This window comes from Pongo abelii, chromosome 20, assembly GCF_028885655.2.
Source record: "Pongo abelii isolate AG06213 chromosome 20, NHGRI_mPonAbe1-v2.0_pri, whole genome shotgun sequence".
Classification (NCBI taxonomy): domain Eukaryota; kingdom Metazoa; phylum Chordata; class Mammalia; order Primates; family Hominidae; genus Pongo; species Pongo abelii.
Window position 1 is genome coordinate 17,673,312 of NC_072005.2, and position 27,076 is coordinate 17,700,387.

Below are 27,076 nucleotides of genomic sequence, written 5' to 3' on the forward strand. Positions count from 1 at the left end.
CCCCGAAGGTGTACCATCTCGTCCTGCCGCTAGGGGGAGCCAGAGGCCAAACCAAGCAGTTCGTGAGCTGAGCGAGCACCTGCTCTGCCTTCTTCACTGACCTGCCTGGGAGAACCTGGCTTTAATTCTGATTTTTCAGAGGAAGGGATTAGGGTTTAGAGAAGGGAGTTGGTCTCACAGTCACAAAGCCAGGAGATGGTTCTAGATCGGAGTTTTTGATTTCTATATTCTGCCGTATTCCCTGGTAATGCCCCGGTCCACGAGCGACAGAGGGAGACCGGAGAGACTCTTGGCTCCTGCTGGCAGCCCGGGACCCCCAGCCCACGTGGTACCAAATATTGAAATGCATCCATATAACATATAAATCTGTTGTTAAAGGATTGTTGTGATTTTGCGCATGAAATATGTGGGCAACTCGGCCGAACGCGGTGGCTCATGCCTGTAATCCCAGCACTTTGGAAGGCCGAGGCAGGCAGATCACCCGAGGTCGGGAGTTCGAGACCAGCCTGACCAACATGAAGAAACCCCATCTCTACTAAAAATACAAAAATTAATCGGGTGTGGTGGTGTGCCTGTAATCCCAGCTACTTGGGAGAGTGAGGCAGGAGAATCGCTTCAACCCCGGAGGTAGAGGTTGTGGTGAGCCGAGATAGTGCCATTGCACTCCAGCCTGGGCAACAAGAGCCAAACTCTGTCTCGGAAAAAAAAAAAAAAAAAAGTGGGCAACTCATTTAATGTAGGATGGGCTCGGCGTTTTCAGCACGTTTGTTCTATTTTAGTTTGGATTTTCTCATTTTTGGAGCCATTAATTACTCCCCCTCAGCCAGGTCTCAGAAATATTTATAGAGATCCTTGAAAAGCTCTCCCTACTTCATAGCCTGGCCCGGGAGGCTCAGATGCGCACCTGGAAGACCAGAACAGACTCCTGGGTGTGAGGGGATGTCTCAGAACAGAGAATCCCCTGCCACTCGCTCCATCCTAGCTCCCACCCTTCCCTGCATGGGGATCAGAACAGACTCCCCAGGTCCTGTCCTGCTTCTCCCTGTAGATCTTATAACACTCCCTCTGCCCTGACCCCACCTGGGGATGGGCTCAGAACAGACATCACCCCTACCCCTCCCCACTTCGCCTCCACCCCTCTTCATCATGGGAGCTCAGAACAGCCCCCCAGCCCCGCCTGCCCCCGGAGGAGTGCTCGGAACCCAGACAGTCCCCTACTCCGTGCTCCCACAGTGAGCTCCGTCCCGCCCTACTCCTGCGCAGATTTCTGACAATCCCCTCCCCCTCCCCTCTCCTCTGCTTCCAAGAGGCTCATTACAGATTACCCTCCCGCGACCTGCCCACCTGGGGCAGAGGAGGACTCAGAACAGCCTCCCGACTTCCATCCAGCCCTCTCTCTCCGCAGTGGGGGGCAGGCTTTTCATAGACCCGTCACCCCTCCACCAGTCTTCCCCAACTATGGGGTCAGAACAGTCCCCCTTGGCCCCGCCCTCCGCCTTGGCCCCCCGACCCTCCGCCCTGGCACCCCCACCTCACATCCCCACCCCCACTCCCTCCCAGCTCTCCACCTCCGGAGTGGAGGGGTTCATCACCAAACCCCAACTCCTCCACCCTAGGGGGCCGTAACATCCGCCCTCGGCCCTGCCCTCCGCCCTGGCCCCACCCACCCCCACCCTCACCCCCATCCCGCTCTCTTACGGGGGCGGGGCGGGGGAGGAGAGTTTCCTTTTGTGTTTTTGGGGACAGGGTCTCCCTCTGCCGCTCAGGTTGGAGTGCAGTGTGCAAGTGGTGCGATCACGGTTCCCTGCAGCCTTGACCTCCCGGATTCAATCCATCCTCCCACCTCAGCCTCCAGGGTAGCTAAGCCACAGGTGCGCGCCACCACACAGGGCTAATTTTTAATTTTCGTAGAGTCAGGGTCTCACTCTGTTGCCCAGGCTGATCTCGAACTCCTGGGCTCAAGCGATCCTCCCGCCTTGGCCTCCCCAAGTGCTGGGATTACAGGCGTGTGGGGGTGGGGTGGGGGTGGAGGTTCATCAACAAACCCCACTCCTCTCCTCCACCCTAGGGAGTCAGAACAGCCCCCCGGCCCCGCCCTCCTCCCCACCCCCTCCCCCGGGGTCGCGCCCGCCTCGCGCCGCCTTTTCCACGCGGTACTTGTGGCGGCGCAGGCACTCGGTGAGGCTCCGTGGCTCCTGGTCCTCCAGGTCCTCTGGCAGCTGGAAGTTGCGGTCCAGCACCTCGGCCGCCTCTTGCCAGTTGGCGAAGCAGGCGGTGCCCAGGCGCTGGATCTCGTCGGCGCCGTCGCGAGTGAGCACGTCCCCGTCCGGCTTGAGCACCACGACCGCCGGCAGGCGCTCCACTGAGAACTGGCGCCCGAGGTCCCTGCGGAGTGGGCAGGTCAGTCTGGACGGATCCACATCCCTGATGCTGAACCAGAGAGCCCCACATCCCTCCTCCCAGTACTTAGGCAGCGCCTTCTGTGTGCACTGTCTCTTGCGGGCACTGGGTAGGTGCACACGAGGACCGGGACGGGCCAGACATTTTGGTCCCCTCCAGCACCCCAGGCATGCTCCAACCTCGGGGCATTTGTGCTGCCTGTGCCCTGCGTCTGGAGCGCTCTCCTCAGACATTTGCAGGCTAAGACCCTGTAGTATGGTGACCTCACATCGCAAGACACAAGGACAACGTAGTAAGACCCTGTCTCTACCAATAAATAAATAAATAAATAAATAAATAAATAAATAAAGCAAGCAGGGTGTGGTGGTGCGCTCCTGTAGTCCCAGGTACTCAGGAGGCCGAGGTACCTGGGACTACCCTTGAGAAGTATCCCTTGAGCCCAGAATTTCGAGGCTGCAGTGAGTTATGCTTGCACCACTACACTCCAGCCTGGGTGACACAGCCAGATCCTGTCTCAAAAATAGAATAAATAACATCCCAAGGCAATGTTTTTCTCCGAAGTGCCTTTCAGCATCCAACATCTTGTATGGTTTTTAAAATTTCTCTTGCTTGGCCGGCGCAGTGGCTCATGCCTGTAATCTCAGCACTTTGGGAGGCTGAGATAGGCGGATCACCGGAGGCCAGGAGTTCGAGACCAGCCTGGCCAACATGGTTAACAGTTCTTAATTTCAGCCTGCTGCATTCTTCCGTGGCCCTTTTTCAGGCTGCCACAAAGAGAACCCATGATACTTACAAAATCCCATTAGTAGACTGCCAGGTTTAGCAATTAAAAATATAAGACACTCACAGGAGATCGAGACCATCCTGGCTAACACGGTGAAACCCCATCTCTACTAAAAAATACAAAAAAAATTAGCCGGGTGTGGTGGCAGGCACCTGTAGTCCCAGCTACTGGGAGAGGCTGAGGCAGGAAAATGGCGTGAACCCGGAATGTGGAGCTTGCAGTAAGCCGAGATCACGCCACTGCACTCCAGCCTGGGCGACAGAGACTCCATCTCAACAACAACAACAACAAACAACATATATATATGACACTCCCTCTCTTAAAAAAAAATAAAAATTTGAGGCTGGGTACAGTGGCTCACCCCTGTAATCCCAGCACTTTGGGAGGCTGAGGTGGGAGGATTGCTTGAGCCCAAGGGTTTGAGACCAGCTTCGGCAACATAATGAGACCCCATCTCTCTCTATTCTATATATAAATACACACACTAGTTAAATTTGAATTTCAGATAAACAATGAATAATCTTTTAGTATAAGTATAGCCAAATGCACGGGACATACTTATACTAAAAGAAAGATTACTCATTGTTTATCTCAATTTTTTTCTTTCTTTTTTTCTTTTTTTTTTTTTTTTAGAGACAGAGCCTCCATCTGTCACCCAGGCTAGAGTGCAGTGGCGGGATCATAGATCGCGGTAACTTCAAACTCCTGGGCTCCAGTGATCCGATAGCGTCAGCCTCCTAAGTAGCTGGGACTACAGGCACGTACCACCACACCTAATTTTTTTTTTTTAGGTTTTTGTAAAGATATGGTCTTGCTATGTTGCCCAGGCTGGTTTTGAACTCCTGGCCTCAAGTGATCCTTCCATCTCTGCCTCCCAAAGCACTGGGATTACAGGCATGAGCCACTGCGCCCAGGCACCTTTCATAATTTTTCTTTTTTATAATTTTAAAGATGGGGGTGGTGGTGTCTTGCTATGTTGCCCAAGCTGGTCTTCAACTCCCAGCCTTAAGCAATCCTCCTGCCTCAGCCTCCAAAAGTGCTGGGATTGCAGGTGTCAGCCACCATGCCTGGCTGGACATCTCCTTATAAAGCTTGAATCCTACTACCTCTCCCTCAGTTCTAATATCCACCATGGCTCCCTGCTACCCTGAGGATCATGTCTATACTTGTTAAGGTGGCTCTGCACCACAGACCTGTCACACCTAAAGAAGATGATGACAAATGCGTGGGCAGCAACAATAACATTGTAAATTTGATCCTCTCCAGAATTACTTACAGTCTCCCTGAACTGGTCATTCTTTCTCTGACAGCCTCCAAGCCTTTCTGCTGTGCCATCTGCCTGGAACCCCTTCCCTTTCCTCACTCTCCATCCTCCTATCTTTCTTCCCTTGGAGTCTCCCTGTATTTTATTTATTTATTTATTTTTATTTATTTATTTATTTTTTGAAATTTTATTTATTTTTTATGAAGTATTTATTGATGATTCTTGGGTGTTTCTCGGAGAGGGGGACATGGCAGGGTCATAGGATAATAGTGGAGGGAAGGTCAGCAGATAAACACATGAACAAAGGTCTCTGGTTTTCCTAGGCAGAGGTCCCTGCGGCCTTCTGCAGTGTTTGTGTCCCTGGGTACTTGAGATTAGGGAGTGGTGATGACTCTAAAAGAGCATGCTGCCTTCAAGCATCTGTTTAACAAAGCACATCTTGCACCGCCCTTAATCCATTTAACCCTGAGTTGACACAGCACATGTTTCAGAGAGCACGGGGCTGGGGGAAAGGCCATAGATCAACAGCATCCCAAGGCAGAAGAATTTCTCCTAGTCAGAACAAAATGGAGTCTCCTATGCCCACCTCTTTCTACACAGACACAGCAACAATCTGATCTCTCCTTCCTTTCCCCACACTTCCCCCCCTTCTTTTCAACAAAACCGCCATCATCCTCATGGCCCACTCCCGATGGTCGCTGTCTCTTCGGAGCTGTTGGGTACACCTCCCAGACAGGGCGGCCGGGCAGAGGCGCCCCTCACCTCCCAGACGGGGCAGCCCGGCAGAGGCGCCCCTCACATCCCAGACGGGGCGGCCCGGCAGAGGCGCCCCTCACTTCCCAGACGGGGCGGCCGGGCAGAGGCGCCCCTCACATCCCAGACGGGGAGGCCGGGCAGAGGCGCCCCTCACTTCCCAGACGGGGCGGCCGGGCAGAGGCGCCCCTCACTTCCCAGACGGGGCGGCCGGGCAGAGGCGCCCCTCACATCCCAGACGATGAGTGGCCGAGAAGAGGCGCTCCTCACCTCCCAGACGGGGCGGCCGGGCAGAGGCGCTCCTCACTTCCCAGACGGGGCGGCCGGGCAGAGGTGCTCCTCACTTCCCAGACGGGGCGGCCGGGCAGAGGTGCTCCTCACTTCCCAGACGGGGCGGCCAGGCAGAGACGCTCCTCACTTCCCAGACGGGGCGGCCGGGCAGAGGCGCTCCGTACTTTATTTATTTATTACATTTTTCATTTTTTATTTTTATTTTTGAGATAGAGTCTCACTCTGTTGCCCAGGCTGGAGTGCAGTGGCACCATCACAGATCACTGCAACTTCCGCCTCCTGGATTGAAGTAATTCTCCTGCCTCAGCTTCCCGAGTAGCTGGGACCACAGGTGTGTGCCACCAGGCCTGGCTAATTTTTGTATTTTTAGTAGAGACGGGGTTTTGCCATATTGGTCAGGCTAGCTTCTAACTCCTGACCTCAGGTGATCTGCTCACCTTGGCCTCCCAAAGTGCTAGATTTACACGTGTGAGCCACCGTGCCTGGCCTTACTTTTTTAAGAAACAGGGTCTACCTGTATTGCCCTGGCTGGAGTGCAGTGGCGTAATCATAGCTCACTTCAGCCTCAAACTCTAGGCTCCAGTTATCCTCTTACCATAGCCTCTCAAGTGGCTGGGACTACAGGCATGAGCCACCGCGCCCAGTTATGGGTCTCTCTTTAAAGCCACTTTTTCGGGGAAGCATCCTCTGACCCCAGAACCTCACCAAGGTTTCTCTCATTGTATTTCCACTTTGTGGCCTAGCTTTGTCCTCTGAGCACTACTGCAGTTCGCTATTATATATTTGTTTTTTGATTTTTTAGACAGTCTCCCTCTGTCACCCAGGCTGGAGGGCAGTGGCACGATCTCACCTCACTGCAGCATCTGCCTCCCAGTTTCAAACGATTCTCCTGCCTCAGCCTCCCAAGCAGCTGGGATTACAGGCGCCCACCACCATGCCTGGCTAATTTTTGTATTTTTAGTAGAGACAGGGTTTCACCATGTTGACCAGGCTGGTCTCGAACTCCCGACCTCAGGTGATCTGCCCACCTCAGCCTGCCAAAGTCCTGGGATTACAGGGTTAAGCCACCACGCCCGGCCTTGCTATTACATAGTTGAGTCTGTCTTTTGCATCTGTTCCTCTCACTCGGCTCTAAGCTCCCTGGGGTGGCATGGAAGCCGGCATGTGGAGGTGGGCACCCCTCTCTGTACCCCCTAGATCCCAGTATATGGACTGGCACACAGGGGCTGCTCATTCACTCTAGTTAGAATGGATGCTTCACTTTCAGCAAACATGCCCCCTCCTCCAGGAAGCCCTCCCTGCCCCTCCTCACCTCCTCAGATCATCCTCAAAGGGCAGGAAAAGCCACTTCTTTGGCATGTCCTTGAGGAACAGGTCCTGCTGCTCCTCCGTGGAGTCCTGGGACACGTACACCAGGGCCAGCTGCGCCGCCCGCAGTACATAGAACTCATCTGTGAGCCGCACAAAGAAGTCCTTGAGGATGGGCACAAAGGCCTGGCACTGAGGACAAGCCCCGGCGCCAAAGAACAGCAGCACCAGCCGGTTCTCCAGCCTGCGACTGACCTCGGCCTCCGTGTCCAGCTCATCCTGGTCGCTATTGTTGCGGATCAGGATGCGGCCAGAGAACAGGGAGGCCATGGTAACCTGGGCTGGGTGCTGGGGACAGCGTGGCGTGTGGTCCCTGGTCTGCTGACTGGCTCCTCTCCCAGAAATAGAAATCTTTAGGAAACCAGCTTAGGACTTCACTAATCTGCCTAAACCTTGACCTGAGGGGCCTCTAAGGGTGGGGGGCAGGGCTCTCTGTGTGGCCCTTCTCAGGAGAGAGCCACAAACGCATTAAGAAAACACGTAACGGATGGGCACGGTGGCTCACGCCTGTGATCCCAGCACTTTGAGAGGCAGAGGTGGAAGGATGATCTGAGGTTAGGAGTTTGAGACCAGCCTGGCCAACATGGTGAAACCCTGTCTGTACTAAAAAACACAAAAATTAGCCAGGCGTGGTGGTGGGCACCTGTAATCCCAGCTACTTGGGAGGCTGAGGCAGGAGAATCGCTTGAAGCCAGGAGGTTGCAGTGAGCTGAGACTGCGCCATTGCACTCCAGCCTGGGTGACAGAGCGAGACTCCATCTCAAAAAAAAAAAAAAAAAAGAAAGAAAGAAAGAAAGAAAGAAAAAAAAACAAAAAACTATGTAGCAGACAGTGACTCTTGCTTGTAATCTCAGCACTTTGGGAGGCTGAGGCAGGAGGATCACCTGAGACCAGGAGTTTGAGAGCAGCTTGGGCAACAGCGTGAGACCCCATCTCTATGAAAAAATTAAAAAGTTAGCTGGGCATGGTGTTGTCATGAGCCTGTAGTCCCAGCTATTCAGCTGAGATGGAAGGATCACTTGAGCCTGGGAGGTTGAGGCTACAATGACTGCACTACTGCACTCCATCCTGGGTGACAGAGCAAGACCTAGTGTCTAAAATTAAAAAATATGCCGGGCACGGTGGCTCACGCCTGTAATCCCAAAACTTTGGGAGGTCAAGGCGGGTGGATCACCTGAGGTCAGGAGTTCGAGACCAGTCTGGCCAACATGGCGAAACCCCATCTCTACTAAAAATGCAAAAATTGGCCAGGCACGGTGGCTCACGCCTGTAAACCCAGCACTTTGGGAGGCTGAGGCAGGTGAATCACGAGGTCAGGAGATCAAGACCATCCTGGCTAACACAGTGAAACCCCGTCTCTACTAAAAGTACCAAAAAAGTTAGCCAGGCGTGGTGGCGGGCACCTGTAGTCCCAGCTACTAGGGAGGCTGAGGCAGGAGAATGGCGTGAACCCAGGAGGTGGAACTTGCAGTGAGCCGAGATCGCGCCACTGCACTCCAGCCTGGGCGACAGAGCAAAACTCCGTCTCAAAAAAAAAAAAAAGCAAAAATTAGATCAGGCGCGGTGGCTCACAACTGTAATCCCAGTGCTTTGGGAGGCTGAGGCGGGCGGATCACCTGAGGTCAGGAGTTCGAGACCAGTCTGGCCAACATGGTGAAACCCCATCTCTACTAAAAATACAAAAATTAGCCACTCGTGATGGCACGTGCCTGTAATCCCAGCTACTCAGGAGGCTAAGGCAGGAGAATTGCTTGAGCCTGGGAGGCAGAGGTTGCAGTGAGCCGAGATCGCACCACTGCACTCCATCCAGCCTGGGCAACAGAGCGAGATCACGTCTCAAATTAAAAAAACAAAAAAACAAACAAAAATTAGCCAGGTGTGGTGGTGCATGCCTGTAATCCCAGCTACTTGGGAGGCTGAGGGAGGAGAATTGCTTGAACCCAAGAGGCGGAGGCTGCAGTGAGACAAGATTGTCCCACTGCACTCCAACCTGGGGGATAGAGTGAGACTCTGTCTCCAAAATAAAAAAAAAAAAATTTAATATCTGACTTTTTTGTATGTATGTTTTTTGAGACCGGGTCTCACTCTGTCAAGGTGCCCAGGCTGGAGTGCAGTGGTGTGATCATGACTCACTGCAGCCTTGACTTCCAGGGCTCGGGTGATCCTTCTATTTCAGCGTCCCTGTTAGCTGGCACTAGAGTTGTGTGCCACCATGTCTGGCTAATTTTTTGTATTTTTGGTAGAGATGAGGTTTTGCCATGTTGCCCAGGCTGGCCTCCAAGTCCTGGACTCAAGCAATCCTCCAGCCTCGGCCTCCCAAAGTGCTGGGATTACAGGTGTGAGCATGCAACTGGCCACACCTTTTCATAAATATATTAAATCACATTGATTCACATGGACTCTACTAGTTACTTCAAGGTCTAAGTCAGGGTGAGCATCTGTGATATTTTAGGGTGTCTCCTATGATCAGGATGTGATATGAAATTGTCTTTGATTTCCACAGGGGACAAAGTTCCAGGGCTAGCTAATGTCTGCATTCACAGTGAGAGGACCTGATGAATTCCAGTTAGAGGCTAATGAAATGGGCCGGGCACAGTGGCTCACGCCTGTAATCCCAGCAATTTGGGAGGCCGAGGCAGGAGGATCACCTAAAGTCAGGAGTTCAAGACCACCCTGGCCAACATATAATGAAACCCCATCTCCGCTAAAAAAAATACAAAAATTAGCTGGGTGTGGTAGTGCACTCCTGTAATCCCAGGTACTCAGGAGGCTGAGGCAGGAGAATCTCTTAAACCTGGGAGGCAGAGGTTGCAGTGAGCTGAGATCATGCCACTGCACTCCAGCCTGGGTTACAGAGCCAGACTCTGTCTCTAAAAAAACAAAACAAAACAAAACAAAATGGGGGGACTGGGCGTGGTGGCTCATGCCTGTAATCCCAGCACTTTGGGAGGCGGAGGCAGGCACATCACGAGGTCAGGAGATCGAGGCCATCCTGGCTAACATGGTGAAACCCTGTCTCTACTAAAAATACAAAAAAAATAGCCGGGCGTGGTGGCGGGTGCCTGTAGTCCCAGCTACTCGGGAGGCTGAGGCAGGAGAATGGTGTGAACCCGGGAGGCGGAGCTTGCAGTGAGCTGAGATCGTGCCTCTGCACTCCAGGCTGGGCGACAGAGTGAGACTCCATCTCAAAAAAAAAAAAAAAAAAAAAAAAAAAGAAGCAGCAGCAGCTAATTAAAATGACCTTGTATTTTTTTTCTCCATCCTCCTGAGTTCTGTCTGGACCACGCACACCTTGAGATTGTAGATGTGTAGGTGTAGAAGGTTGAAAGCCATGGCGATTATATTTTGCATCTCCAACTCCAACCCTGTCAAAGGGTAGAGACTAGTTTTGCTCCCCTTGAATCCAGGTAGGTTTCATGACTTGCTTTGACGAGTCAAATGTGGTGGGATGGGCTGGGCGCGGTGGCTCAGCCTGTAATCCCAACACTTTTGGAGGCCGAAGCAGGCGGATCACTTGAGGTCAGGAGTTCGAGACCAGCCTAGACAACAATGGTGAAACCCTGTCTCTACTAAAAATACAAAAATTAGCTGGGCATGGTGGCAGGTGCCTGTAATCCCAGCTATTCAGGAGGCTGAAGTGGGAGAATTGCTTGAATTCGGGAGGCGAAGATTGCAGTGAGCTGCGATCACGCCATTGCACTCCAGCCTGGGAGACAGAGCACGACTCCGTCTCAAAAATAAATAAATAAAATAGAATGTGGTGAAATGTGTGAGTTTCAAAGATGTCTTCATTTTATTTTATTTTTCAGAGATGGGGTCTCGATCTATCATTCAGGCTGAAGTGCAGTGGTGCAATCATAGCTCACTGTAGTCTTGACCTCCTAGACTCATGGGATCCTCCCGCCTCAGCCTCCTGAGTAGATGGGACTACAGGTGCATGCCAGCATGCCCGTCTAGTTTTAAAATTTTTTGTAGAGGTCGGGTCTCACTCTTTTGCCCATGCTGGTCTGGAACTCCTGGTCTTCAGCAATCCTCCCACCCTTAGCCTCCCAAAGTGCTGGGATTACAGCTGTAATGTGCCTGGCCTGGAGAGTATCTTTAGTTTCCTTCTGCCTCTCATTTTACTCTTGAAACTCTATTGGGACCCCATGTAAGAAAGCCGATCTAGGCAGGGCAAATTTGCTCATACCTGTAATCCCAGCACTTTGGGAAGCTGAGGCGATCAGATCTCTTGAGCTCAGGAATTCAAGAGTAGCCTGGGCAACATAGCAAAACTCCGTCTCTACAAAAAAATACAAAAATTATCTGGGCATGGTGGTGCACCTGTAGTCCCAGCTACTCGAGGGTGCTGAGGCTGGAGGATCACTTGAGCCTGGGAGGTCAGGGATGCGGGGAACTGAGATGATGCCTCTGTACTCCAGCCCCCAGGCAATAGAGTGAGACCCTATCTAAATAAATAAATAAATAAATAAATAAATAAATAAATAAATGCAAGCAGATCTCGGTATGGCACAGTGGCTCATGCTCATGCTTGTAATCGCAGCAATTTGGCAGGCCAAGGCAGGAAGATCGCTTGACCCCAGGAGTTTGAGAGTAGCCTAGGCAATGTGGCAAAACCCTGTCTCTACAAAAATTAGCCAGGTGTGGTGGCATGCGCCTGTGGTTCCAGGTATTTGAGAGGCTGGGGTGGGAGGCTCTCCCTCCTGAGCCCAGGAGGCCAAGGCTGCAGTGAGCCGGGATCGTGCCACTGCACTCCAACCTGGAACACAGAGTGAGACCCTGTCTCAACAATAAAAAAGAAAGAAGCGGCCGGGCGCGGTAGCTCATGCCTCTAATCCCAGCACTTTGGGAGGCCGAGGCAGGTGGGTCACAAGGTCAAGAGATCAAGACCATTCTGGCCAACATGGTGAAACCCTGTCCCTACTAAAAATACAAAAATTAGCTGGGCATGGTGGCACATGCCTGTAGTCCCAGCTACTTGGGAGGCTGAGGCAGGAGAATCGCTTGAACTCGGGAGGAGGAGGTTGCAATGAGCCAAGATCACGCCACTGCACTCCAGCCTGGCGACAGAGTGAGACTCTGTCTCAAAAAAAAGAAAAAGAAAGAAAGAAAGAAAGAGCAAGCAGGAAGGAAGGAGGGAAGGAAGATAGACAAAAGAAAGAGAGAGAGAAAGAAAGAAAGAAAGAAGCTCTAGTCCAGGGCTCTGTGCCTCTTGTCTGTAGAGGACTAGGAGGTAAACACTTTCATCTTTGAAGTCCATTTGGCTTCTGTTGAGAACCACAGCTCTCATCTTTCCTCCTTCTGTAGTGGGTTGAACTACAGGCTCCCCACAAAAAGATAAATCCATGCCTTCACCCCCGGAACCTGTTAATGGGACTTTGTTTGGAAGAAGGAGTCTTTGCAGGTTTTACTTCGTTAAGGATCTCGAGATGACATCATCCTGGATTATCTGAGTGGGCCCTAAATCCAATGACTGATGTTGTAAACGGGAGCGTGACCGCTGAAGCACAGCATCACAGGGGGACGTTTAGGCCTCCGGATGGCTGCAGGCGGGCCTGACTGATGTCAGGCCTTCCACAAGAGGTGGAGAAGCAGAGTCTTCTCTAACTCCCCCGGGGAAAGGGAGACTCCCTTTCCAGGTCGGCTAAGTAATGGGTGCCTTCCCAGGCTCTGGCGTTACCGCTAGACCAGGGAGCCCTCTAGTGGCCCTGTTCAGGCATGACAGAGGGCTCACACGTCTTCTGGTGACTTCTCACTGTGTCCCTTCAGCTCCTATCTCTGTATGGCCTGGTTTTTCCTAGGTTATAATTGTAGAACAGAGATTATTTTAATATTGGAATAAAGAGTAACCCTACAAATTAACTAATGATTAATAATATTCATATATAATCATATCTATATTCTATTTCTAGTATAACTATTCTTATTCTATATATTTTCTTTATTATACTGGAACAGCTTGTGCCCTCGGTCTCTTGCCTCGGCACCTGGGTGGCTGCTGCCCACAGAGGTGACCAGTCCAAGACCACCCGGCTAGAAAGTGGCAGAGAGCAGTTTGGCCCAGAAGCCTGAGTTTTACTCCCTGGTCCACATCTCAGTTTCCTGGGGATAGGACAGTCCCCAATCCCTCATCTGAAATCCCTGGGGACAGCTGTGTTTGTGAATTGGGAGATTCACAAACTGGAGGCAGAGGCTGCTGTATACCCGTGCTGTTTTAGGGGGCTCAGAAAATAATACCCAGGCCAGGCTCAGTGGCTCATGCCTGTAATCCCAGCACTTTGGGAGGCCGAGGTGGGGGATCACTTGAGGTCAGGAGTTTGAGACCAGCCTGGCCAACATGGCAAAACCCCGTCTCTACTAAAAATACAAAAATTAGCCAGGCATGGTGGTGTGCATCTGTAATCCCAGCTACTCAGGAGGCTGAGGCAGGAGAATCTCTTGAACCCAGGAGGCAGAAGTCGCAGTGAGCTGAGATCGGGCAACTGCACTCCAGCCTGGGTGACAGAGCAAGACTCCAACTGAAAAAAAGAAGAGAGAGAGAGAGAGAGAGAGAGAGAGAGAGAGAAAACACCCCAAAATGAAGGTCTCAGAAGCAAAAGTTTTTCTCTGACCTTCTCCTGCCCTCTTGTGTCTCAGATCTATTCCCCTCAAGGCTGGCCATAAAAACTAGAATCCCTCTTTCCCCGAACCCCTGGCTGGGTGTGGTGCCTCACGTCTGTAATCCCAGCACTTTGGGAGGCCAAGGCAGGTGGATTGCTTGAGATCAGAAGTTCGCGACCAGCCTGGTCAACATGGTGAAACCCTGTCTCTATCAAAAATACATAATTAGCTAGGCGTGGTGGCGTGTGCCTGTAATCCCAGCTCCTGGGGAGGCTGAGGCAGGAATTGCGTGGACCCGGGAGGCGGAGGTTGCAGTGAGCCAAGATTGAGACACTGCACTCCAGCCTGTGTGACAGAGTAAGACTCCATCTCAAAACAAACAAACAAACTGGTAAGATGGAGGGGGAAAAGGGAGGAAAGGAAAAAAGAGGAAGGGGGGAAGAGAGGAGGAGGGCAGGGAGGAGGAGAGAAAAGGGCAGAAGGAAGAGAAGGAGGGAGAAAGAGAGAAGGAGGAAGTGGGGTAAGAGAAGAGAGAATCAGAGCACAAGAAAGGTGGAGGGGAAGTTTAGAAAAGAAAAAGGAGGAGGAGGGGTAAGAAGAGAGGAAGGAGGAGGGAAAGGAGGAGAGCAGGGGAGGAGGGACAGGGAACACTCAGCTGACATTTACGAATGAATGAATCTCAATTCCAAATTAGCATGACAGCTCCAGTCGTCAGTTTCTTTCTTTTCTTTCTTTCTTTCTTTCTTTTTTTTTTTTCAAGACAAGGTCTTGTTTTGTCACCCAGGCTGGAGTATAGTGACGCGATCTCGGCTCACTGGATCCTCTGCCTTCCGGGTTCAAGCGATTCTGCTCCCTCAGCCTCCGGAGTAACTGAGATTACAGGTGTGCTCCACCACGCCTGGTTAATTTTTGTATTTTTAGTAGAGACAAGGTTTCGCCATGTGGGTCAGGCTGGTTTCGAACTTCTGGCCTCAAGTGATCCACCCAACTCGGCCTCCCAAAATGCTGGGATTACTGGCGTGAGTCACCGCGCCCAGCCTGCCCTCAGTTTCTTCACCTGTCAAATGGGGTGATCACAGCGGTGCTACCTGGCTAGGTAAGAGTGCAACTGTAGTTACTGGTCATTGCTGACTCTTCCAGGCCCAGAAAGCAGCAGGCCAGTGGCTGGCTCTGGGCCTGTCCTCCGGATCTTCCTCGTGATCCCCCATTCTAGCCACCCTGGTGCCCGCAGGGACCAATGGCAGCGTAGGGGGTGAGCGCCTGCCCAGCCCTGTCCTCCAAATGGTTTGGAATCAGGCCCGGGCCGCCTCCCAAGGAGAACGCTGGAAAGGTCGGCCAAGCAGAGCAGCAAACAAGCAGTGGTGGAGTCGGCAGTGGGGCAGAGGAGGGGGAGCTGGAAGGGAAGGACCCCAAAGCAGAAGCCCGCACAGTGGGCACAGCGCACCCAAGAAGGGTCCAGGAGTCTGCAGAAACAGAAAGGTCCCCAGCCTCAGCCTCCTAGTCGCTGCCTGCCTCCTGCCTGAGCTTCTGGGAGACTGAAGGCACCGCTTGCAGCTTCAGGTCAGCCAGAGAACAGGGTTGTGCGTGCCCCCAGGCCAGCGCTAGCAGCGCCTGGGGGAGCATCTAGGACCCCGAGGTGCAAGTAAAGGGCCTGTAGGTGCTTCTAGGAAGGATGGGAACCTGGAGTGTGTATTTTGTCCTCCCTGGGATCCTGGGGTGTGACGTTGAGACTTAACCGACAAGGCTTCGGACATGGATTAAGAATTAGCTGTGTCCTTGAATTACACGTGTTAAGACCGCGGCGGTGTTTACAATTCGAGACTTCTGAGGCCGCCGCTCAGTCATGAGGCCCCATGGTTGAGCACTCCCCCGGGCCCTGGAATGTGTTTTTAAGACCGAAAGAGGCTTTGGGGCTTGGATTTAGGACAAGCTGGGGCAAGAATACAGCCTGCGCGGGCCGTGGGTGTGGACTGGGATTTTTTTTGGTCCCTGGGGGTAGAGATCCTGCACGCCAACTAGGACTCGGGTCCTGATATCTTGCGAGCCACGCCCCACGGCTGCAGGACACGTGTTTTTCCTAAAAGGAGAAGGGGGCGGGGCAAGGCTTGGTTGTCATGGAGACAGCGGCCGACTCTGGCGGGCTGTTCTAGCACCCACGTCTCTTTGGCCGTCGCCTCTCTGGTCCGGTTGCCTCTCTATGGTCGTGGCTTCTGGAAGAGGGCCGGCCTCGGCTCTGCGGGCTGAGGGGCTTCGAGGTAGACAGGTGGGAAGAGTGGCGGGGCCTAGGTCCTAGGGGGCCGGAGTGAAACCCAGGAGGTGGCGACCGAGCCGAAGCCTGAGGGCGGGGCCAGTGGCCAGGATAGAACCTGAGCCTGGGAACTTGGGCTAGGCCCGGAACTGGGGTGGGGCTTGAACGGATTGGGGAGGGGTCTAGTTTCGGGAGGGCGGGGCGTGTGCTTGTGGGCGGGGGTATATGTCTAACCTAGGGGGTGGGGCCTGGCTGAGAGGGGCGGGACTCGGGGGAGAGGGCTTGTGCCTGTGGGAGGGGCTAGAATCATAACCTAAGGGCGGGGTCCAGTGAGTGGTGAAAAGGCCACGGGGTAGAGGCAGGACCAGGAGGAAAGGGGACAGGACGTGAAGGGTAATTCGGGGATCGAGGATAGAGGCTAGATGAAAGTATGTGGCGAGGCCTGACAGTGACCGACAGGTGGACATCCTGGCTCTGGGGGCGGGGACTGTTGTAAGATTGGCAGGGAAGGATGGGCTCAAAAATATGGAATAGAGCGGACCCAGGGTCCGGGGGCGGAGCCTGGCCAGGACCTGGCCAATCCCAGGCCTGGGGCCGGGGTCTGGTTCCTAGTTAGCGGGCGGGTGTAAAAGCCTGGAAAGGGGGCGATGCCTGGCCTGAGGAGTTGGCCAATCCCAGGCCTGGGGGCGGAGTCTGACTCGGAGCGCGTTCCCGGACTCACGGGGGGGCGGAGCCGAGGCCTGGGGGCGGGGCTCGCTGTAGAGGCGGGGGCGGTCGTGGGGCGGAGCTGGTCGTAGGGCGGAGCTGGAGCGGCCCGCAGTCTCAGCGCTCTCTGCTTCCCCAGGATGCGGGCTCCGGGTGCGGGCGCGGCCTCGGTGGTCTCGCTGGCGCTGTTGTGGCTACTGGGGCTGCCGTGGACCTGGAGCGCGGCAGCGGCGCTCGGCGTGTACGTGGGCAGCGGCGGCTGGCGCTTTCTCCGCATCGTCTGCAAGACCGCGAGGCGAGACCTCTTGTGAGTGTTGCCGGGATCCGTCCAGCGCCGGGGGCGGGGCTAAGGGCTCTGGGGGCGCACGGTGCAGGGCTGGGTTGCGGGGACGGCTTGGAGGGTCCGAAGAGCTTGGGGTGCTTTGTAGGTTGGGGGTGGGGCGGGGCGGGGGCGGGGCGGGGGCGGGGCCCGAGAGGGTGACCAGTTGGGGGGCTCTGAGGGGGATACAGGGGACACTTTAAGGATTTCTCGAGGGAGATGAGTAGCCTCCAAGGTGCTTCGGGCTTTGCAGGCTGCTTAGGAGATGATCTCAGGGGATTTGGGGGGCAATTTGGGGGTTTTTGGGCAGCTGGTGGAAATTCCAGGGAGCCGGGGCTGACTGGAAAGCCGTGGCGGTGTGGGGGTCTCTTTGGAGCCGTGATAACTGTGACTTCAGGGGGCTTCAGGGGGCTCTCCAGTAGGTCACCGGAGCTCACAGGGACAACCCAATAGATAGTCTCTGGGGGTTGCCAAGACACTTTGGGTCTATCTAGGGCTTTCTCTGAGGAATGAGCGAGCTGCTTAGGAAGTCTATAAAGGACTTGCCGGGTTTCTGAAAGTGTGAGTTTCCTCGGGATCGTTTACAGCTGGGGCACTGTTTGAGATTTTGGGGTCTGTGTGGGACTTTGGGTTTGGGAGTTGTTCGGAGTGTGTCGGGAGGCTGCTGTGTATTCCAGGACTTGTTTGGGGGGTCTCTTCTGGAGACTGGGACACTAGATTCATGCTAGGGGGGCAGATTCTGGTGTCCTGTGCAAGGATCCTTGGAGGGTTTTTGCGGTGTCTCTGAGGGGCTTGCTCAAACGAGCCGTTGGGGGTCCTTCTGGGATGAAACAAGCATTGCTGGGGGTTCCTATCAGAGCAGATCTCAGGAACAGCACCACGTGGGAGCAGGTGAGCGCCGGCTAGCGGGGCAGGGTTCCACACCTTCACAGCTCCTTGTAAGATGGAGTTGCAAGAGGGACTGAACCCGTTGTAAGGAGGGCACAGAGGGTGTGGAGATGGGAAAGATTCCACCGTAAGCTGACTGATTCTGAACTTTCTAAAAGTCACCCCTTCTGCATGCCATGGTCCCCTGCCCCCGGCCCCTTGATTGTTCTGATGTGGAAATCTGTGCCCTCTGCTCAGACACCCTCCACGGCCAGCCCATCCTTGGCAGAAGGAAACTCAGCCACCAGCTGGACACTCAAGGTCCTACCATCTGTTCCCTGCCCACCTGCCACTCCCCCCCATCCATATGTTCACCTGGTCTTCAGAAAGACTTGCAGTGTCAAGCTCAAGCTGCCCAGAACATACTAGACCCCTTTTAGCCAGGGCAGGCTCTCCCTCTGGGAACCTTTGCTGAATTTTCCTGCTCAGCACCCTCCCATAGTTCCTTGTTGCCCTTAGAATTGAGGCCATACTGGCCAGGAGCGGTGGCTCACGCCTGTAATCCCAGCACTTTGGGAGGCCGAGGCAGGCAGATCACGAACTCAGGAGATCGAGACCATCCTGGCTAACACGGTGAAACCCCGTTTCTAATAAAAATACAAAAAAATTAGCCCGGCGTGGTGGTGGGCGCCTGTAGTCCCAGCTACTCGGGAGGCTGAGGCAGGAGAATGGCGTGAACCCGGGAGGCGGAGCTTGCAGTGAGCGGAGATCGCGCCACTGCACTCCAGCCTGGGTGACAGAGTGAGACTCCGTCTCAAAAAAAAAATAGAATTAGAATTGAGGCCATACTACTGAGCATTGCGCATGAGGTCCCTGACCATGTCCCAGCCTCCGCTTCCTTTCCTCTTATCACCTAGCTGCACTTACCTCTTGTCTATTGCTCATTTGTTTGTTTGAGACAGAGTGTCACTCTGTTGCCCAGGCTGGAGTGCGGTGGTATGATCTCGGCTCACTGCAGCCTCCGCCTTCCAGGTTCAAGTGATTCTCCCGCGTCAGCCTCCCGAGTAGCTGGGACTACAGGCACGTGCCACCATGCCCAGCTAATTTTTGTATTTTTAGTAGAGATGGGGTTTCACTGTGTTAACCCGGCTGGTCTCAAACTCCTGACCTCACGTAATCTGCCTGCCTCGGCCTCCTAAAGTGCTGGGATTACAGGCATGAGCCACCATGCCTGGCCTCCTATTTTTTGAGACAGGGTGTCCCCTCTGTTGCCCAGGCTGGACCAGCCTCCATCTCCTGGGTTCAAGCAATCCTTCCACCTCAACTAGCTGGGACTACAAGCGCCTGCCACCACTCCTGGATAGTTAATAGAATGTTTTTTATAGAGATGGAGTCTCGCTATATTGCCCAGTCTGGTCTGGAACTCCTGGCTTTAAGCGATCCTCCTACCTCAGCCTCCCAAGTAGCTGGGATGACAGGTGCACACCACCACACCTGGCTAATTTTTGTATTTTTTGTAGAGACGTGGTTCTGCCATGTTGTCCAGGCTAGTCTCGAACTCCTGGCCTCAAGCGATCACCCAATTTCAGCCTCCCAAAGTGCTGGGATTATCGCACCCAGCGTGAACTGCTTTGAGCCACCTTGTCTACTTGAGGACTTTCAGACACCCAGATGGCGCGGTTGGAGTTGCAAACTCATGTGACGTTATGAGTCATCGATTGAGATTTCACCCCTTCCTCCTAACAGCAAGGTCTGAGATACCAAATTTCCTTTTAGCTCCTGGCGTGTGTATGTTAAGGAAAGATCTTATTTTGATTTCCAATTCACCTTTATGTTGAATGGGCATGCTTTGAGGTCTTATCAGACTCAAACCTGCTTGTCTGACACCTAAGCTGTCCCCCTCCTGGGGCTACAGTGACATTTTGGCCTCTGGTTGGTCCTTATTTTCTGATCACCTTGTTGCTACATTAATAAAAAATTAACTCGGCTGGGCGCGGTGGCTCACGCCTGTAATCCCAGCACTTTGGGAGGCCGAAGTGGGTGGATCACCTGAGGTCAGGAGTTTGAGACCAGCCTGGCCAACATGGCGAAACCTCGTCTCTACTAAAAATACAAAAATTAGCCGGGCGTGATGGTGCACGCCTGTAATCTCAGTTACTTGGGAGGCTGAGGCAAGAGAATCACTTGAACCTGGGAGGCAGAGGTTGCAGTGAGCCAAGATCGTGCCATTGCACTCCAGACTGGGCAACAAGAGCGAAACTCCATCTCAAAAAACAAAACAAAACAAAACAAAGATTTAACTTATTTAACCCAGCATTTTTAGTTGTTTTCTTTTCTTTCTTTGCTTTGGGATTAGAAGTTTTTTGTTTTTTTTTTTGATAAAGTCTCACTCTGTCACCCAGGCTGGAGTGCAGTAGTGTGATCATAGCTCACTGTAGCCTCAACTTCCTGGGCTCAAATGATCCTCCCACCACAGCCTCCCAAGTAGCTGGGACTATAGATGCATGCCACAACAGCAAGCAGATTTTGTTTATTTTTTATAGAGGGGAGGTCTCACTATGTTGTCCAGGCTGGTCATGAACTCCTGAGGTCAAGAGATCCTCCTGCCTCAGCCTCCCAAAGTGCTAGGATTATAGGTGTGAACCACCACATCTGGCCTGTTTTCTTGCCTTTTAATCTTGGGCCCCTTTCTAGACTGTGGGCCCTATAGGGGCACAGAAGGAGACTGTGTCAGTCTTGGTGCCACTGTGGCCCTGTGCCCCACTCAGGATTGGCGGACAGCGGTAGAGCAGGACATGTTTGTTAGGTGGAAGGCCATCCCTTCCTTCTTGGGTTCACCCAGGCCCATCTCTCCCTCCTCTCCAGCTCTGCTCCCATGGGCCCTGTGGATGTCCATGCCTGGTTCTAAGTTCCTGACATGGCTTGACATACTTGCCTGTGGGTGGCAGCTTTGAAGATGGCCCCAGGGATCCCTGTCTCCTGCTCTTCCCACTTGCGTGGTCCCCTCCCTTTGAGTGTGGGCTGGACCTAGTGACCCCCTTCTTTTTTTTTTTTTTTTTTTTTTGAGATGGAGTTTCACTCTGTCACCCAGGCTGGAGTGCAATGGCACGATCTCAGCTCACCGCAACCTCCGCCTCCTGGGTTCAAGTGATTTTCCTGCCTTAGCCTCCCGAGTAGCTGGGATTACAAAGCATGCGTCACCATGCCCGGCTAATTTTGTATTTTTAGTAGAGACGGGGTTTCTCCATGTTGGCCAGGCTGGTCTTGAACTCCTGACCTCAGGTGATCCGCCTGCCTGGGCCTCCCAAAGTGCTGGGATTACAGGTGTGAGCCACCGCACCCTGCCTTTTTTTTTTTTTGGAGACGGAGCCTTGCTCTGCCACCCAGGCTGGAGTGCAGTGGTGTGATCTCGGCTCACTGCAACCTCCAGCTCCCAGGTTCAAGCAATTCTCCTGTCTCAGCCTCCCGAGTAGCTGGGATAACAGGTGCCTGCCACCACACCCGGATAATTTTTCTATTTTTAGTTGAGAGGGCGTTTCACCACGTTGGCCAGGCTGGTCTTGAACTCCTGACCTCAGGTGATCCGCCCGCCTGGGCCTCCCAAAGTGCTGGAATTACAGGTGTAAGCCACCGTGCCTGGATAATTTTTGTATTTTTAGTTGAGAAGTGGTTTCACCACGTTGGCCAGGCTGGTTTCAAACTCCTAACCTCAGGTGATCTGCCCACCTTGGCCTCCCAAAATGCTGGTATTACAGGCTGAACCACCGCGCCTGGCCCTAGTGACTCCCTTCTAATGAATAAAATACATCAGAAGTGATGGAGGCTGGGTGCAGAGGCTCATGCATATAATTCCAGCACTTTGGGAGCCCAAGATGGGAGGATTGCCTGAGGCCAGGAGTTCAAGACCAGCCTGGGCAACATGATGAGACTCCATCTCTACACACAAAAAATTAGCTGGGGGAGTGGGGCTCTCCTGTGGTCCCAGCTACTCAGGAGGCTGAGGTGGGAGGATTGCTTGAGTCCAGGAGGTCAAGGCTGCAGTGAGCCATGATTGCCCCACTGCACTCCAGCCTGGGTGAGGGAGCAAGACTCTGTCTTGAAAAATGAAGGGATGCTGACAAATCCCATTTAACACGTGAGAGAACCAAGGCACAGAGAGGGGAGGCTATTTGCCCAGGAACACACAGCCGGGGAGGCACAGGACTCCAGAGCATGTGCTCTTAGCCACTATGCCACACTGGAGTGGTGGGGGTGCTAAATTTAGACCTTGGCTTCAGAAAATATTTCAGCACCCTGCCCTGACTCTCCTAACATGCCCGGTACTTCTGCATGAAGTCTGATCGTATTCATCCTTGTTGATTTCTTCCGCCCCGGAGTCCTGGGCCCAGAGCTGGACAGTGGGCTCATTGTCTCCAGGCTGGGGGTGGCTTGAGCAGCTGCCAGGCAGGGCTGCCTAGGCATGTGGCTGGAACCGAGTACAGGAATCCACTGCCTGCTGGTGTGGGCGTCCTTGAGAGAGAACGAGTGAGACTAAGAGACTGGGAGGCTGAGGGTGAATCGTCGTGTTCCCACATCTAGCTCTGATGTTTAGCCCGACAGTGACCAACTGTGGCCTCAGTTCCTGTTTCTTGTTGTTGTGATGCCTCTGGATGGGCACCCTACTGGCAGGGGCTGTTTCCTGTGGTTACTCCCTCAATAACAGCCCTCCCCCCATGGGTATAACATTTGTACCCCATCATGGAGTTCTTGGGGTGCTCTGTCAAATTCACCCACAGGAAGCCCTTAGAGCAGAACTGGGTGTATAATAGGTGCTCCAGGCTGGGCATGGTGGCTCATGCCTGTAATTCCAGCACTTTGAGAGGCCGAGGCCGGCTGATCACCTGAGGTCAGGAGTTCGAGACCAGCCTGGCCAATGTGGCGAAACCCTGTCTCTACTAAAAATACAAAAAAATTAGCTGAGCGTGGTAGCGGGCACCTGTAATCCCAGCTACTCGGTACGCTGAGGCAGGAGAATCGCTTGAACCTGGGAGGCAGGGGTTACAGTGAGCTGAGGTGGCACCACTGCACTCCAGCCTGGGTGACAGAGTGAGACTCTGTCTCAAAAAAAAAAAAAAAAAAAAGGAAAAAAAAAAAAGACGTAGGCATTGGGTACCTGCTGTGTGCCTCATGGACACTTGGCCTGCCACTGGCTGTGTCGCCAGCACTTGATAAATGCTTTGTAATAAGTCTACCAGGGATTAGAGGGACCCTGTGAGGAGGCTTCGTTTCTGGGTTGTTCTGTCCTCAAATTGCTCTGCGACCTTGGGCGTGTTAATTCCCCATTCTGAGCCCCCAGTTCATTCATTATTTGACAAATGGGGATCTGAGGGACCTATTTTGGAGGGTGGATATAAGGTTAGCAGAGGGCATGGCAGATAGTAGGTGCTTAATAAACACTGAGAATGATCATCTGTTTTTGTTTTGTTTTTTTGAGACATGGTCTCACACTGTCACCCAGGCTGGAGTGCAGTGGTGCAATCTTGGCTCACTGCAACCTTCACCCCCCGGGTTCAAACAATTCTTATGGCTCAGCCTCCCAAGTAGCTGGGACTATAGGTGCCCACCACCACACCCGGCTAATTTTTGTATTTTTAGTAGAGACGGGGTTTTGCCATGTTGGCCAGGCTGGTCTCAAACTCCTGGCCTCAAGTGATCCATCCACCTTGGCCTCCCAAAGTGCTGGGATTACAAGTGTGAGCTACTATGTCTAGCTGAGAATGATTATCTTGGCTACTCTATTTATTGATTGAATGGATGAGCAGCGCTTTTTTTTTTTGAGACCGAATCTTGCTCGATTGCCCAGGCTGGAGTGCAGTGGTGCGATCTCAGCTCACTGCAACCTCCACCTCATGGGTTCATTCTCCTGCCTCAGCCTCCTGAGTAGCTGGGATTACAGGTGTGCACCACCATGCCTGGCTACTTTTTTTGTATTTTTAGTAGAAACAGGATTTCACCATGTTGACCAGGGTGGTCTCAAACTCCTGACCTCAGGTGATCCACCCACCTTGGCCTCCCAAAGAGCTGGGATTACAGGTGTGACCCACCGTGCCTGGCCCTCTTTCTTTCTTTTCTTTTTTTTGAGACAGAGTCTCGCTCTTGTTGCCCAGGCTGGAGTGCAGTGGCGCAGTCTCGGCTCACTGCAGCCTCCACCTCCCGGGTTCAAGCAGTTCTCCTGCCTCAGCCTCCCGAGTAGCTGGGATTACAGGCGCCCGCCACCACAGCCGGCTAATTTTTTGTATTTTTAGTAGAGATGGGGTTTCACCATGTTGGGCAGGCTGGTCTTGAACTCCTGCCCTTAGGTGATCCGCCCACCTCAGCCTCCCAAAGTGCTGGGATTACAGGTGTGAGCCACCGTGCCTGGCCCCCCCCCCCTTTTTTTAAATAAATTTAAAAAAATTATTTTAGCATAGAGATGAGGTCTCACTATATTGCCCAGGCTGGTCTCGAACTCCTGGCCTCCAATAACCCTCCTCCCGAAGTGCTGGAATTACAGGAATGAGCCCCTACGCCCGGTCCTGAGGTGTTGACATTGAACTCAACCAGCAGCACTAAAACCCACGCCTGAAGAAAGCTGCTGTAACACACGTATTTTCTCCATGAGGCACATCACACCAGACAAGCACCTCAGCCCTGTGCTTGGGGGTCATTTTCAACAGCGAAGTCACCAGCAAAAATCACAAAAATGCAGCTGGGCGTGGTGGCTCATGCCTGTAATCCCAGCACTTTGGGAGGCTGAGGTGGGAGGATGGCTTGAGCCCAGGAGTTTGAGACCAGCCTGGGCAACATGGTGAAACCCCATCTCTACAAAAATACAAAAATTAGCCAGGTGTGGTGGTGTACGCCTGTAGTCTCAGCTACTCAGGGGGGCTGAGGTGGGGGGATTGCTTGAGCCCAGGAGGCAGAGGTTGCAGTGAGCGGAGGTTGCAGTGAGCCGAGATTGTGCCACTGCACTCCACCCTGGACAACTGAGTGAGACCCTGTCTCAAAAAAAAGAAGGCAGACTGTTGTCTTGATGACTTCAGATGGGAACATGCATGTTGGCAATTCTGATTTTTCACCTCTCCACATGTGTTTGAGAATGGTGGTGAATGGCAGCTACTCAGGAGGCTGAGGCAGGAGGATCACTTGAGCCCTGGAGTTCGAGGCCGCAGTGAGTTATAATGGTGCCACTGCACTCCAGCCTAGGCAACAGAGTGAGACCCTGTGTCTAAACAATAAAAAATTTAAAAAATTATCAGCTGGGCACAGTACTCATGCCTGAAATCCCAGTACTTTGGGAGGCCAAGGCAGGCAGATCACCTGAGGCCAGAAGTTCAAGACCAGCCTGGCCAACAAAATGAGATCCTTTCTCTACAAAAAACAAAACAAAATAAAACAAAACAAACCCACAAAAATCCCTTTACTGGCAATTTTGGAGATGCAGGGAGGCACAAAGGCCTGTCAGTGTCTTTGTACTGGATTTGCTGTCTTTGTCATGAAATTACTGAATTTTCCCACTTGGTTTGAGCCCCGTTAGTCATCAGCCTGCAGCGGGGGGCCCCATTCTTGTGCAGGCTGCCCAGTTTTCTGTTGTAAAGACAATCCATTGTATAGGTCATCCCTCCCCTGCTGTAGGGCGTTTGGTGTTTTTCTGATCTTCTGCACTTTGGAAGCTACAATGAATAGCACTGTTATTTCCCATATGCGAATTTAATATGCCAAACTTTTTATTTTTTAAATTTTCGAGACGTACTTCATATTCTATTGTCGTTTCTTTCTCTCTCTCTCTCAATTTTTTAAAGAAGAGTCTTGCTCTGTGGCTCAGCTGGAGTGCAGTGGTGCAATCTAGGCTCACTGCAACCTCTGCTTCCCAGATTCAAGCAATTCTTGTGCCTCACCCTTTTGAGTAGCCGGGATTACAGGCACCCACCACCATGCATGGCTAATTTTTGTATCTTTAGTAGAGATGGAGTTTCGCCATGTTGGCCGGGCTGGTCTCGAACTCCTGGCCTCAAGTGATCTGCCCACCTTGGCCTCACAAAGTGCTGGGATTACAGGCGTGAGCCACTGTGCCCAGCCCGATCTGCTCTTTGGAAGCTACAATGAATAGCACTGTAATTTCCCCCATTCAACTTTAAGATGCCAAATTTTTTATTTTTTGATACAAAAAAAAAATTTTTTGAGACAGAGTCACTCTGTCGCCCAGGCTGGAGTGCAGTGGCATGATCTCAGCTCACTGCAACCTCCACCTCCCAGGTTCCAGTGATTCTCCTGCCACAGCCTCCCAAGTAGCTGGGACTGCAGGAATGTGCCACCACATCCAGCTAATTTTCGTATTTTTAGTAGAGACGGGGTTTCACCATGTTGGCCGGGCTGGTCTCGAACTCCTGACCTCAAGTGATCTGCTCACCTCGGCCTCCCATAGTGCTCAGATTACAGACATGAGCCACTACACCTGGCCTATTTTTAAAAAATTTTTGAGACATATATTTCTACTGTCATTTCTTTCTCTTTTTTTTTTTTCATGAAGAAGTTTTACTCTGTCACCCAGGCTCAATTGCAGTGGTGCTATCATGGCTCACTGCAACCTCAACCTTCTGGGCCCAAGCGATCCTCCTGTCTCAGCCTCCTGAGTAGCTGGGACTATACATGCCACCATGGCCAGCTAATTTTTTTTCTTTCTTTTTTTTTTTTTTTTGCAGAGATGAGGTCTCAGTTTGTTGCCCAGGCTGGTTTCAAACTCCTGAGCTCAAGTGATCCTCCCACCTTGATCCTTCAAAGTCCTAGGATTATAGGCGTGAGCCACCGTCTCCACCCAGTTTTTCAAAAGTTTTCATTTTAGGCCGCAGGGTGCATGTGCTGGTTTGTTGTGTTGGTATATTGCACGATGCTGAGGTTTGGGCTTGTAATCATCCCATTGTCCAGGCAGTGAACAGAATAGAATATCCAATAGGTTATTTTCAGCTGCCCCTTATGGAGTTCCCAGTGTCTGTTGTTCCCATCTTTGCATCCGTGCGTACTCAATGTTTAGCTCCCACTTGTAACTGAAAACATGTGGTATTTGGATTTCTTTTTTTTTTTTTTTTTTTTTTGAGATGGAGTTTTGCTCTTGTTGCCCAGCCTGGAGTGCAATGACACGATCTTGGCTCACCGCAACCTCCGCCTCCCGGGTTCAAGCAATTCTCCTGCTTCAGCCTCCCAAGTAGTTGGGATTACAGGCATGCGCCACCACGCCCGGCTAATTTTGTAATTTTAGTTGAGACAGAGTTTCTCCATGTTGGCCAGGCTGGTCTCGAACTCCCAACCTCAGGTGATCCGCCCACCTCAGCCTCCCAAAGTGCTGGGATTACAGACGTGAGCCACTGGGCCCAGCAATGTTTAGATTTCTGTTCTTGCCTTAATTTGCTCAGGGTCATGGCCTCCAGCTGCATCCACGTTGCTCCAAAGCACATGGTTTCG

The 27,076-nt window shown here is 52.6% G+C and overlaps 2 protein-coding genes across 5 annotated transcripts in view; one reads left to right on the forward strand and one right to left on the reverse strand.

Annotated features, from left to right (window-relative positions):
- Positions 1-1,852: 1,852 nt before the first annotated feature.
- Positions 1,853-7,187, reverse strand: NXNL1 (nucleoredoxin like 1). The gene is made up of 2 exons (XM_024236436.3): positions 6,805-7,187; positions 1,853-2,385 (listed from the first exon to the last, which is right to left on the reverse strand). The coding sequence occupies exons 1-2, from the start codon at positions 7,128-7,130 to the stop codon at positions 2,073-2,075; spliced, it is 639 nt and encodes a 212-aa protein (XP_024092204.3). The 5' UTR covers positions 7,131-7,187; the 3' UTR covers positions 1,853-2,072.
- An 8,436-nt stretch (positions 7,188-15,623) lies between these two features.
- The window catches only part of SLC27A1 (solute carrier family 27 member 1), a 35,571-nt gene continuing 24,118 nt past the window's right edge, over positions 15,624-27,076 (forward strand). The window contains exons 1-2 of one of the 4 annotated variants that reach the window (XM_002828895.6): positions 15,624-15,723; positions 16,553-16,720. In XM_002828895.6, the coding sequence (XP_002828941.3) occupies positions 16,554-16,720 (167 nt within the window). In that variant the 5' untranslated portion in view covers positions 15,624-15,723; position 16,553. The remainder of the gene's footprint in view (positions 15,724-16,552; positions 16,721-27,076) is intronic. The other 3 variants (XM_063719345.1, XM_063719346.1, XM_024236437.3) reach the window with 3 other exon arrangements.